Source organism: Rhineura floridana, chromosome 12, assembly GCF_030035675.1.
Source record: "Rhineura floridana isolate rRhiFlo1 chromosome 12, rRhiFlo1.hap2, whole genome shotgun sequence".
In the NCBI taxonomy this organism is placed as follows: domain Eukaryota; kingdom Metazoa; phylum Chordata; class Lepidosauria; order Squamata; family Rhineuridae; genus Rhineura; species Rhineura floridana.
The window spans coordinates 45419631-45431918 of NC_084491.1; the positions used below are offsets into that span (position 1 = coordinate 45419631).

The following is a 12288-nucleotide window of genomic DNA, read 5'->3' on the forward strand; positions in this document are numbered from 1 at the left end:
TTATTTATGTATTTATTATTTGATTTATATCCCGCCCTTCTTCCCAGCAGGAGCCCAGGGTGGAAAATTGAAGCTGGGAGAAGCTATGGGGGCAGCCCCACTGACCCCCACTATCTGCCAACACAAGAGCCACCCCCCTCAAACTTTCCCAGAAGGGAGAAAGAAAGCAAGAGAGTCAGAGCGGAGGAGAATCATTCTGCAGGTTGTAGAGATCCTGCTCAGAGCCTGAAAATCATCCGGGCACTAATAAAACATTTGCAGAGATGCTGTTCTGAAGAGGAAGTGGGGTAGGGGAAATGTCTTAAAAGACAGCCCCAGCTGCATCCTCCCCCCCCCCACTCCCAGGTGTACATTTTAAAGAGAACCCTTGAAAAACCTTATGCAGGTGCTATTTATTGAACACCTGAAAGAATAAAACAGATCTGCAGAGTACGAGTGCGAAAAATGACCCGAACGAACCTGGTTTTATAAATACTTGGTGGGACTGCCCAACCAGAGCCGGTTGGAAAGTTTCTTTTGGGTTCCGACCCATAGGGAGGCCCGGAGAGTGGTGACAAGATCTAGGGCCTTCTCAGTGGTGGCCCCCGAACTATGGAATAGTCTCTCCGAGGAGGTACGCTTGGCGCCGACATTATCATCTTTTCGGCGCCAAGTTAAAACCTTCCTCTTCTCTGAGGCATTTTAATTTAAGTCGACTTAATTTTAAACTGTTGTATCTGATTTTAGAGTGTACAGTTTTTATATACTTTGTTCTATTAGATTGTGTAATTTTATTGTATTTTTTTGATGTTCACCGCCCAGAGAGCTATTGCTAGTCGGGCGGTATATAAGTTTAATTAATAAATAAATAATAAATAATAAAATAATATTAAATGGTTAAAATGACGTTAATTCCATGAACTCTGGAACTGCTTTGAGTGCAGAAGGAACCAGGTTCAATCTACAGGTTGGGCTGGGAACGTCCCATCTCTGAACCCTGGAGAGCTGTTGCTAGCTGGTGTAGACTGAGCTGGATGGAATCAGTATAAGGCACCTTAAGGAATACGACATGCAAATGTTATAGATCTCACACAAAAGTTGAATCCTGAGTTAGTGGAAAATATGGCCCTAAAGTGAAAGTCCCACACTGCTACCAAGAGGAAAGATTCCCTGAATCACAGGAGGGTGTGAGTGAAAACAACAGATAGACTATCCCTTCAGAAAATGCATCATTAAAAAATGGGGCCATTTCGTAGGCTATCAGGATGGAAAACACAATCCAGAACTGGGTTCCTTTGATTTTGTTTTTTACACTGAGACTTTTGCTTCAGGCCCCTTTGCTTGATTTTGTTTTCTTATGTCTGAGTTTGTAAAGGTATGGTGCCGTTGGGAATTTCATGTCTGTTTTTAATTAGGGCTGCCACATAATTAAAAGACATTTTAGCTGACTAATCAAATGTGTAACTCAATGCAATATGCATAACACTAAAACAACAAAGAAAACATTTTCTGTTTTGTTTTAGATAGTTTATATTTACACCAGGGGGGGGGACATCATGGAGGAGCCACTCCCCTCCTGTGTGTGCAGACAGCGAGAGGGTGTGAGGACTCTGCTAAGACAGCACCAACTGCCGACAGATTTTGCTTATTTTTATCAGAAGTTTTATAAGTACTTATATTAAAAATAATTGGCTTTTTTGTTGCCCAATTAATCAGGGTACCTTTTTGGCTGATTAAAAAGGATTTTTAATCGATTGATCAAGCCGATTAATTGATTAAAGGTTGCAGTCCTAAGAACACCTGAAGAGCCCTGCAGGTGGATCAGGCCACAGGGGGCCCACCTATCTCATCTGGCACCCCATTTGATCCCCCAATGGAAAGCAGTAAGCAGGGCATGAGTGTTAGAGTCCAATTTTTAATGTATCTGGAAAATATCAATAAAATGTTGTTTTAAAAAGAGAGAGAGAGAGAGAACGAGACATAGTCTATGGGGAGGAGCTGGAACAGCAGCTTTGGACTGGGGCACCCTGAAGCACCACAAGCCTACCGGGGCGGTGCTGGTCTCTTCACTTCCACTCAGCCTCACTGGGAGGCTGACTCAGCGAAGAGAGATCACCACTGGAGCCTGTCCTAAGCCCGCGAGATATAGCAGGAGAGGCTGAAACAGCCAGCGCCACGAAGCAACCAGGTGGGTGCCAACCGCTTGCCTCTCACTGCAGCTTCAGGGGGACGCCACAGCTCTGCTGAAATCCACCCCCGGCCCGCCCTGCAATCTTGGGCACCTGCAGATGCCCCGTTACCTCTCGGAGGGCTGTAGAGGCCTTGGGGAAGCGGCAGCCCCCAGTGAGTTCCTGGTACCGCCTCTCCAGCACAAGGAGGGTCTCCTTCTCCTGCCACGGAAAGTAAAGGGAGAAGCCCGTCAGCTGTGCTTCCTGCCAGGCCACCCGGCCCCACCTCGCTCTCCTCTGTGGACTCCAGCTCCTGCCAAGCCCCCTCATGCCCCAGCCCGGGTCCCACCCTGCTGACTGGCAGGACAAAGCCCGCCCCAGCCCTCTGCCCTGCCTGCAATGCCTTGCCAGCTTCACCAGCTACCCTCCTTCCCAGTCTGGCCGTGACTGCCGGGCATTACCTTCTGCAGCAGCTGCAAGGCGGTGCTTCTCTCTCTGCCCAGCCGGTCCACCTCCCGCGCAGCCTGCAGCCTGATCTGCTGGGCCTGGCTCTCCAGCGTGGCCAGGCGCTCCTGCGGGGACACAGAGAGGGCGCAGGGGCTGAGCAAGCACCGTCGGCCAGCCCCCCAGGGCTTCCTGCCCCTTTGCCCGCCACCCACCCACCTTCCTCCGTGCCAGGCTGCGGCGGCCCTCCGCTGTGCTGAGCAGGAGCTGCTGGCTGAGCACCTCACGCTCCTCCTCCAGGTGGCTCTCCGTCTCCAGCTGCTGGAACTCCAGGTCCTCAAACAGCTTCACCTCTGCCTCCAGGGCCTCTGCTTCCTGCAGTAAGGACACAGCAGGCTGTCTGGCTCGGCGGGGAGGGGTAGATCGGGAGCTGCCTCATGCCCAGGCTGACCATCGGGCCACCAGGCTCCGCAGGGCATGGGCAGAACTGGTGCAGCGAGTGGCTCTCCTGGGTCTTACGGCAGGAGCTTTCCCCAGCCCTGCCAGGGGATGCCACATTGGTGCTCTGCCACTGAGCTGTGGCAGAGAGGCGGTGGGGCACAGAAAGAGCGCTGGGCTGCAACCAGGCCTTAGCAAGGCAGTGCCTTGGGGGTATGTCCCTGGGCACCCAGCCTGAGTCTTCCAGTGGGTCACTGGGCAATGGGACAACTGCCCAAAGTCCACAGGGGCAGCAGAGAGGCCTGGAGGCGGGGCTGCTCCGACCTGCCTCTGCATTTCCCCCAGATGGCGAGCAAACCCCGCCACACAATCCGAAATGGGGCAAGGAAGGGCCAGCTAAGGAGCAAAATGGTCTAACAAGGGAGTGATTCTGAGTGGCATCAAAGGAAAGGAGGGGTGGCTGCGGGGCCTTCTGCCCTGTGCCAGACAAGCCTGGCACCCCCCCGGCACCCCCCTGTGCCAGCAGGAGCCGCAGGCAGGGCAGGGCGGGCCTTGCGTTAGCACAGCATCTCTCGAAGCGCTGCCAAGGCTGGGCGCAACTTTGCTCCTGCCTCAGTCCCCCTCACACTCCCCACAAGGGCTTCAAGGAGAGGAGTGGCCCCCCACGTAATCCGAGCTCCCTCCCCCAGAAAGAGAATCCTGCTAAGGAAAAGAGCCAAGAGGGCCGGAAGGGCTCATGACCCTGCCACGCTCCACCACTGCTGCCACCCAGGCCAGACGTCCGTGCTGGTCCTCACCCAGGCGCAGAGTGGCATCCCTGGCCCAGCTGCAGGCAGAGAGGTGGGGGCGGGGAGGAGACACTGACCCTTTCCATCTGGTCCTGCAACTGCTCCTGCATTGACTCAGGGCAGTTATCAAGCTGGCTCTTGAGCTCAGAGTAAAGGGCCTGCCGTCTCTCAAGTTCCTTCCTTTCAGCAGCAACCTTTGCTCTCTCCTGAATCCGGGAGAAAACAACACACACAAGGAGAGAGGAGGAGAGAGAGAAAAACACTTCAAGAGCAGGCCATGCAAAGCGAGGGGAAAGAGGGGAGGGGGTTAGCAAAGGGCTCAGGCACCAACAGTGTTACTGGGCAGCTACTGGGGACCTCAGTCTTGCATCTCAAAGCCACCGTGCCCCAGTGGCTGGATGTGGCCATCCAGTCCTCTCCAGTAGATTCACTGGCAACTGCGAGGCCTGCCCAGGAGAGTCCAATTCCCAAGAAGTTGACTTTTTAAATACCCCACCCCAGCGCTGCCCCACTCCAGCCATCTCAACACTGGCTCACAATATTTGAGACACAAAACCAAGCTCTCAGGAGTTAGTGCAGCGCTGTTTCCTGGGGGCCCTCAGCATCTTGGTGCTCCTGTCAGTGAGTGAATTAGTCATGGCAGAGGGAGAGAGGCATCAGGACCGTCCTGAGGATAGCAAGCACCTGCCACCCGTGACCAAGGTGGGGTGCTGGTTAAGACTTCACAGGAGTTGCACAAGCTCACACAAGGGGCCTCTGGACAATCTCAGGTTTGTGTTTTTTGCCTTCCTTTTTTTAAAAGGAACTGGTTCCTAGCATTTATGACCACAGAACGATGAAGGCAGTTTGGGTAATGCTACCCAACGGCCCTGGAGCCAGAGGGGAGTCTGGCAAGGGTTCCCAGAGATAGGGGCTTCCGGGCCCTTCCCCATGATCAGCAAAAGGAGAAACAATTTTGCAAAGCAGTGAACATGGAAGAATAAATTATGCAGAATAAAAGAAAAGATGTGCAGATGTGCATAATTTATACAAACTTCAGAACCGAGTTTCTCTTGGTGCAGAATGACAGTCCTTTTCAACTAGGGCTGCTCTGTTAATGCTTCATCATCTGCTCCGAGGTGCAGAATGCAACTTTCAACACAGGCAAGGGAAGCAGGAAGCCTCTAGCCCTTGAGGTGGTGATGTAGAAGCTTGGAAGCTGCTGGGATGACAGGGGCCAAGGGGCTTCAAGTGCTCTGCAGAGTAGGCTTGCCCACTGAGGGCCAGAAACCGCAGAATACATGACGCAAAATAAAAGCCAATAGAATGTAGCATCCAGTTTTCCTTGGGGCAGAATTGTGTGTGCATGCGTATGCACGTGTGTCAGCTGCTGTTTTTAAATTTTGGATATGCTTGTCCAAGTGCCACTCGCTATCCCTCCATGCACCCACAGAGTCCTGTGCAGTGCAGATTCCCCCTAGCTTTAGTCCTCATGCCCCCAAGAGACAAGACCACTTGCACACTTATCCAAAGAGTCCATGTTGCAGGGAGCATTTGCAATGCACTTAGTGCACCAGCAACAGACAGGGCTGTTCTCCAAAAACTGGCTTAAGACCGAGGAGGCCTACAGACCTAAGGCTAGAATAGCATGTTGTGGGCCTCTTTAAACATCAGCGGCAACCGTGCATCTGGTATCAGTGTCCTTAACAAATCCGGAAGTTTTACAACCAGGCTGAAGCGCTGACGAGGCTGGAGCAGCCTGACTCTGGGGACAGCTGGGATTCTGATGAGCACCCACTTGAGAGAGGGAGCCCATTCCCCCACTCTTAAGTGCCTTTACCCCTCAGCCCCACAGCATCCCAGGAAGCCTCACCCAATGCGGAAAGAGGTGTCAAGGCCTCCTAAGCAGGCCCTGGAACCACATCCATGCTGGGCAGGCTCTGGTGGGCATGCCTGCCGGTAGGCAGACTGTGGGATGGGATGTTCCTCCCTCTCCACCTCAGTCAGGGTGGTCTACCAGTACAGCCTAGGGAGATGGCCAGCCAGCATCAAAACAATCAGACGCAGAGAGAGAGAGAGAGAGAGAGAGAGAGAGTGCTCAGCGGGGGTTAGTGCTGGTTAGTGCGAGGGGGGTGGTTAATGGCAGCCCTTCACGAGGTGTGTGTGTCTCTCAGGCTCCCTGAGGGAGCAAAGGTTTAAGAACGGCTGGGAAACAGCAGCCCCCAAACAAGCACCTGGGAGACTAAATGCAAGTGAGCACTGGAGCATGGGTGCGAATTGTGGCCCAGGACCCACGTGCGTGCCCCCAGCAAGAGAGCCAGCTAGGATGCTGATCAGGAGCCGCCATCTTCTTGACGCCTCCTGTCTGGAAAGGTGAGATGGGGCTCCTTGGCTTGTGCATGCCAGGGAAGCCAGGAGGGGCCCAGCCATGAGCAACACCAAGGAGGTGTGTCCAAGCAGCAGAGCCTGGCTTGGGAAGAGACCTCGGACACCAACGCCTGGAAAGGGGGAGCCCCCAAAGAGGCTTTCCAGATTACCATGAAGCAAAAGAGGACCCGCCCCCAGTTCAGGCAGACAGAACCTCCAAAGCTAGTGCGATGCGAGGCAAGCCACCAGGGCACCTTTTGCGATCATCAATTCCTCCGCGCCCGCCTGCCCCTCTGTGTGACATCCTAGGGTGGGGGCAAGGAGTGGGGTGGCCCTGCTGGAAGAAGCAGGGCCGTGCCAAGGGTTGTGGGGGGGGGCTGGATGGGGAAGGCAGTCTCCCCACAAGCAGAAGGCTGAGCTGGGACAGCAACCACGCCTTGGGAGGGTGGCTGCACCAGGCCTTTACCTTCTCCCGCTCCCGGTGGATGGCAGCATCCAGACCAGACACCCGTTCCTGCAGCTGTTGTGCCGCCTTCTGCTCCTGCTGCAGCTGGACCAGCTCTGCCTCACGCTCACCCTGCAGGAGGGCCTGCTCCATCTCTGCCTGGGGGAGAGGAGAGGAGCCGAGGGGGAGAAAGTCAACGGAGTTTGCATTTAAAAGGCAAAACCTGCCTAGTGCACCCTTTCCAAAGGATACAAGAACTGAAATTCAGAATGATCCACAAAGCAGCTCTCCATCCCAGTAACTTAACAAATGTGTACAAAAATGCATATATGAGGGTACAATATGCAAAAACAACACATATATTAGTGATGATAACATAGAAAATGCGTTACAGTTTTGCAACTGCTTTTAAAAATGTATTGCATACAAAAATGTGCATATTAGAAGGGAGAGGGCCTTCTCAGTGGTGGCCCCCAAATTATGGAATGATCTCCCTGACGAGGTGCACCTGGCACCCACACTGTTATCTTTCCGGCACCAGGTCAAGACTTTCCTCTTCTCCCAGGCGTTTTAGCATGTGTTTTAAATTGTTTTTACAAGATGTGTTTTTAAATTTGTATATTTGTTTTTAATATTTTTAGTTATTGTATACCGCCCAGAGAGCTTCGGCTATGGGGCAGTATACAAATACAATAAATAAATAAATAAAAATGCTGATGAAGTTTCATGAAGACTTTAAAAACATCACCACCACAAACTGATGTGGAAATGGACAGCAATGAACTTAAGGTTGGAAAAATTAGATACTAAAGAAACCGGAAGGGGGAGATGTGCCCTTCCACAGCAGAGACAAGCAGCCCCCTCCCTGGGGCTCAGGACCCGCCTCGAGCCCACGGAGGCCACCGGGAGCAGCAGCCCTTCTAGCTTCTCTTGACCGGAGGGGCCACCAGCAGGTGATCACCGCATCTGCACCATTCGGGGAAAGCCTTGTAGGCATCCCTGAGGTCCAGGACCTCTCCGTGTACAAACAAAGCTTGGGGCACGCCCTACCCCTCAGCGTGAGTTGCAGAGGTCTACCCAGGAGGAAGACCCCCTAATGTTGCCCCTCCCGCTGCTACTGCTGCCGCCGCCTAACCTCCTGGGTTGTCTCTTGCAGCTGCTGCTCCAGCTCTTTGGCGCGACTCTTGAGCTGATCGACGGTAGCCAGGACCCGGGCGCGCTCCTCCTCCAAAAGGGCCGCCTCCTGGCTGGCTTTGGTGCTGTGTGGCTCTTCATGCTGTGGAGACAGTTTGGAAACTCAGCAAAGAGTGCAGCCACGACCCCACATCCCAACACTCCGGCCGAGGACTCTGTGAGCCAAAGGCTCCCCGCCACACCTGGGAGGCACGTCTCTCTCATCTCCCCAAGGAGGGGGAGGGGGAGCTCACAAGCCCTCTCCTCTGTGAGAACACCGAGGCTGGCCAACAGGGTGCCCCTCTCCAGGCCAGCCTTCCCCAGCCTCTTGTGGGACTCCAGCCCCAGCCAGCCAGGTCAATGGTCAGCCAACTCCAATGGCAGCTGTAGTCCAATAGCTGGAAGGCAGCACGTTGGGAAAGCCTGCTGCAAGTGTTGCGGGGACACACACACACACACGATACAAAAGGGTCCTCCGGCAAGGGCGGCCTGTTTCGCTTCTGTCCCCAGCGCCAAGAGCGGCCGCTGGGCCCACCTCCTGCCTCCCTCACCTCCTGGCTGGCGCTCTCAGTGCTGCTGCTCTCCTCTTTCAGGCGGTCCTCATCCGCGAGCTCCAGGCCCTCCCTCTCCCGCAGGCCCAAGGGTCCCGCTAGCTGCTCTTTGCCTCGTGCAAGTCCGAGGGAGCCCTTGGAAGACCTCCTCCCAGACTGGGCCGTGCCCTCGGCAACGCTGAGGAAGGTGCTGGGCTCGCGGCCCGGATCGCCATCGCCGCGCGTGTACTCGGCACACAGACTGAGGATGGTCTCGAGCCGCTGCCGCTCCTAGCAAAGGGAGGAGAGGCAAAAGGAGCATCACTGTGTGCATCCCCCCAAGGCCCAAGGCTCTGCGACAGGCGCCACAGGTGACCCCCCCGCTGTTAATCAGGGGATCCAATCAAGGTTCATGCATGCCATGCCAAATTCTGGCCTGCATCAACCTTCAATGGATCCTTTCAATCCTGCTTCTGTCTGCTAGCAACCCCCAGGAACGGCGAGGAACACACAATCCCCGCAGCCCAGTTCAAGCTCCACAGGCTCTGCTCCCCCACATCCCAAGCCCTTTGCTCTCATGGCCAAGTTCCCCTGCAGGTGGTTTCCCCGACTGTTACACAAGGGAAAGGTGAGAATGTGGCATTCCATATTTTCACCTAACCCTTTGAATGACTTATTTCCCAGCTTCACTAACTATAGACAAAGCTGGCCAGAGAAGTTTTGGTGCATGCAAAACCAAAACCAAAAGAAATGCACAGCGTGACTCCAGCTAATGGGACAGAATCCGCCAGGAACGTCTCAGGACTCCCACTTTCACTGCAACACGAGGAGAGGAGAGGGAGAGACAGACTTGCCTCCCTCTCTCATAACGGGAACTTCGGGGCCCATCAAATGAGTGGCAGGAGATGCAAGGCAAAGGAAAGCACACAAGGCACACTAAACCTCCTCCTGGATCCTGTGGGAGGCGGCAAGGCAGGAGGGAAAGACAACAGGTAGCCAGGCAGGCAGCCAGGGCAAGATTGTGGCTTCTGTGCCCTTCCAGTGGAGGAGGGAATCTGGCTGGCCACTGTAGGAAACGGGGCTGGATGGGATGGAGCCACCCTGGCCTGGTCCAGCAGCTTGTTTACTGAAAGGCTTCACACAGCAGCACACAATATTAACCCGGCATAAATACAACTTACAATTTAAGGACCACCTGAGCCCTTCTATCCCAGCTTGATCATTGAAATCATCCGGAGGGGCACTCTTAGTTGCCCCCCGTGTTACAGAAGCCCAACTGGCCTCCCTAGAAGTCAGGCATTTAGTGTTGCTGGTCCCATGCTGTGGAAACACTCTTCCAGCAGAGATGCGGCAGGCACCCTCACTGTTGACTTTCAGGCGTCTCCATTTTATGCTGACAGGCCTTTGCAGCTGTTTAAATATTTTGATCAGCCAAACATTACAGTGATAGTTTTCTAGTGTTATATAGCATTTTATATTTGATTGTATATATTGCTGTATACCCCCTTGTTATATTGTATGAATTGGCAGTATATAAATACTTTTTACAATGAAGTAAAAATCTAATCCAGCATACAGAGCAATGAAAAAACCATAGGACTCCAACAAATCAAGACAGTTGGAAGGGTTTCCTAAAGCAGGAAGATGGTCATAGCGGGCCTGAAAATCTTAAGGGGGAGGAGGGGACTTAGCAAATCTCCCTGGTGAGTGGCTTGCGTAATCACAGTGCCACCACAGGGAAGGCCCTTCTCACGCAACGCAGCTGGTGCAAGAAGCCATCCTAGAGGTTATGCACTCCGCAGTTCAGGTCTGCCTGCCATCCCTAATGGCATCCAGAATACGCCTCCTGAGGGGCCTGATTCATGACTGGGCAGCCTCAGAGAGGAGCCTTGGCTACGTCAGGTGCCCTGGCAGAGGAAGGAGCCACCAACAGGCACCCTTGGATCTCACCACCCCACTGGAAGTCCCCCATTTCTCTATGAGCCTTTTGGCTCCTGCAGAGAGATCCAGGCCACCTGCAGGCAAAGCAGGGCAGAAGAGGTCTTTGGGGAGGGGGGAGGGAAAGAGAGAGAGACCACAGGAAGGCTGGGGGGGCTCCCAAAATTGCCAGCCAGGAGCTTTTGCCACTTTCCTTTCAGGGCACAGACCCCAGATGAAAGTCTTCCTCTCATTACCAAGGGGAGCATCCCAGTTTTTGCCTGTAGCCCAACGGGGGGGGGCAGGATCCTCTGCCTGGCAAACCCTCGCCAGGACTAGAGCAGGCTTTCTTGGGCACTCCAGAGCACTCCGCTCCCCAGACCCTCTCCCTACAAAGATCAAAGCGACACTTATTCTGTCCTTGCCCTGTGCGACTTCAGCTGTGTAGAGGGCCAAGCGGGCTGGGGGGAGCAAGCACTGGGATTTGTGCATGCACGCATGCACGCACACAAAGTACTCACAGTGCAGTCCGGAGTGACTGCTGACGTCGGCATCTGACACCCACCCTCCAGGCCTCCTGGAAGCAAGGAACACCAACACTACCAGCCTCCCTCCACAAAGCCAAGAGCCAAAACTCTCCGCTGCGGCTGCTGTCCCAGCAGGTGACCCAAAGGGAGCTAATGGCAGGGTGCAGGCCAGGCAGCAACCCCCACCCTCACCACTCAGTCTATGACTCACACAAGCTGTGCAAACAACTAGCAGATGTGAGTCACTGCCCAGCCACTGGGGAGAGCCGGCCAGCCGAGGGGGGGCGGAGGGAGGCAGAGCCGGCCCAGCAGCACAAGATGCATGCTCCACCCTGAGCCAGGCAGGCCTGAGACGAGGGCACCACTGGGCAATGGGGGTGCAGAGCCACTCTGGCGAAGAGCTGTGCGGCACTGCCTCCCGCCCTCTCCACGCCGGGCACAAAGGACTGGCAGAGGCCTCTGTGGCTGAGCAAGGAAGAGGCAACAACAAGCTGCCCCAGCGTTAGCTTTGCTAGGGAGGGCCCAGACCCAGGGAGGCATGGCGGAGCTTCCGTGCAAGAGAAAAGCGGCCCTTCTAGGAACATTAAGACTCCAGGCTTCCCACGTGTGGCTCCTCCTCTCTTGGTTTTTGGGGAGGGGGAGGAGGAGGAGGGGAGGAAGTCCAAGGGAATTGACCTTCCCAGCTCCCGACCTGAAGCAGAAGTTCCATAACTGCCTCTGCCCCCTACAAAGAAGGATCTGCCACAGCCACTCTGTGCGGCATGACACTCCGAGTGCAGGCCAGCCGGACATGTCCAGCTCTGGATGTTACGAAGAAGCCCAAAGAGGAGCAGGAAGGGCAAGCCCCCCCCACTCCCTTGTCTCCCCATCCCACCCGCCCCCTGCCACTGCCCTGCTAAAGTCTGCGCTAGCACATTCCGAGTAGGGAATCCTCAGCAGGATGTGGGGCTTGGCCCACAGGATGCCTTCTGAAGAGCTGATGGGGGTTCGTTGTGGGCCCTGGTCAAAGACACGGAGAGCCAAAGTGAGTGTGATGAGGGCCCTTCTGGGCCGTTCCTGGGGGGGCAACGGGGCCAGTGAAGAGCTCCAGGCGACAAACCGTCATCTGAGTATTTCGTTAGGAGGTGCTTGGCACCAGACAGGGAGGTGAAGAGTTAATTCCAGGCAGGTGGAGCATAAAACAAGGCAGCAAATGCCTGGTGGGCGGGGGGGGGGCAGTAAAGCCTGCTCAGTCTGGGCTTCATGGGAAAGTCCCAGAGAAACATTCTGTTTCAGGCCTGGGGCTGCAGGCTCACTCACATCGCCTCCCCCACCCTGTAATCAGATCCATCCCACCCCCCAGAGCGGCCGCTGTGTGGCCTGGGAATGAAGCTTGTTGTTCGTCTGCAGGGGGCCACAACACCCGCACCCCCCCACCTGGTTCCTCTCCACATGTAGGCGCTTGTCCTGAGACATCCTGCAGACACAGGCGAAATTTCCTGTGGTTTGGACACTATCTGCACGCAGGTGTTCCTGCCTCGGCCTTCTGGCTTG

At 54.8% G+C, this 12288-nt stretch overlaps 1 protein-coding gene across 17 annotated transcripts in view; it reads right to left on the minus strand.

The window, feature by feature from the left end:
- Positions 1-12288, minus strand: part of PHLDB1 (pleckstrin homology like domain family B member 1) — a 43078-nt gene that overhangs the window by 8629 nt on the left and 22161 nt on the right. For 12 of the 17 annotated variants that reach the window (XM_061592852.1, XM_061592868.1, XM_061592853.1 and 9 more), the window contains 7 exons: positions 8333-8602; positions 7744-7884; positions 6630-6767; positions 3895-4023; positions 2811-2966; positions 2609-2719; positions 2280-2369 (listed from right to left, as the gene is read on the minus strand). In XM_061592852.1, the coding sequence (XP_061448836.1) occupies positions 2280-2369; positions 2609-2719; positions 2811-2966; positions 3895-4023; positions 6630-6767; positions 7744-7884; positions 8333-8602 (1035 nt within the window). The remainder of the gene's footprint in view (positions 1-2279; positions 2370-2608; positions 2720-2810; positions 2967-3894; positions 4024-6629; positions 6768-7743; positions 7885-8332; positions 8603-12288) is intronic. The other 5 variants (XM_061592867.1, XM_061592866.1, XM_061592865.1 and 2 more) reach the window with 2 other exon arrangements.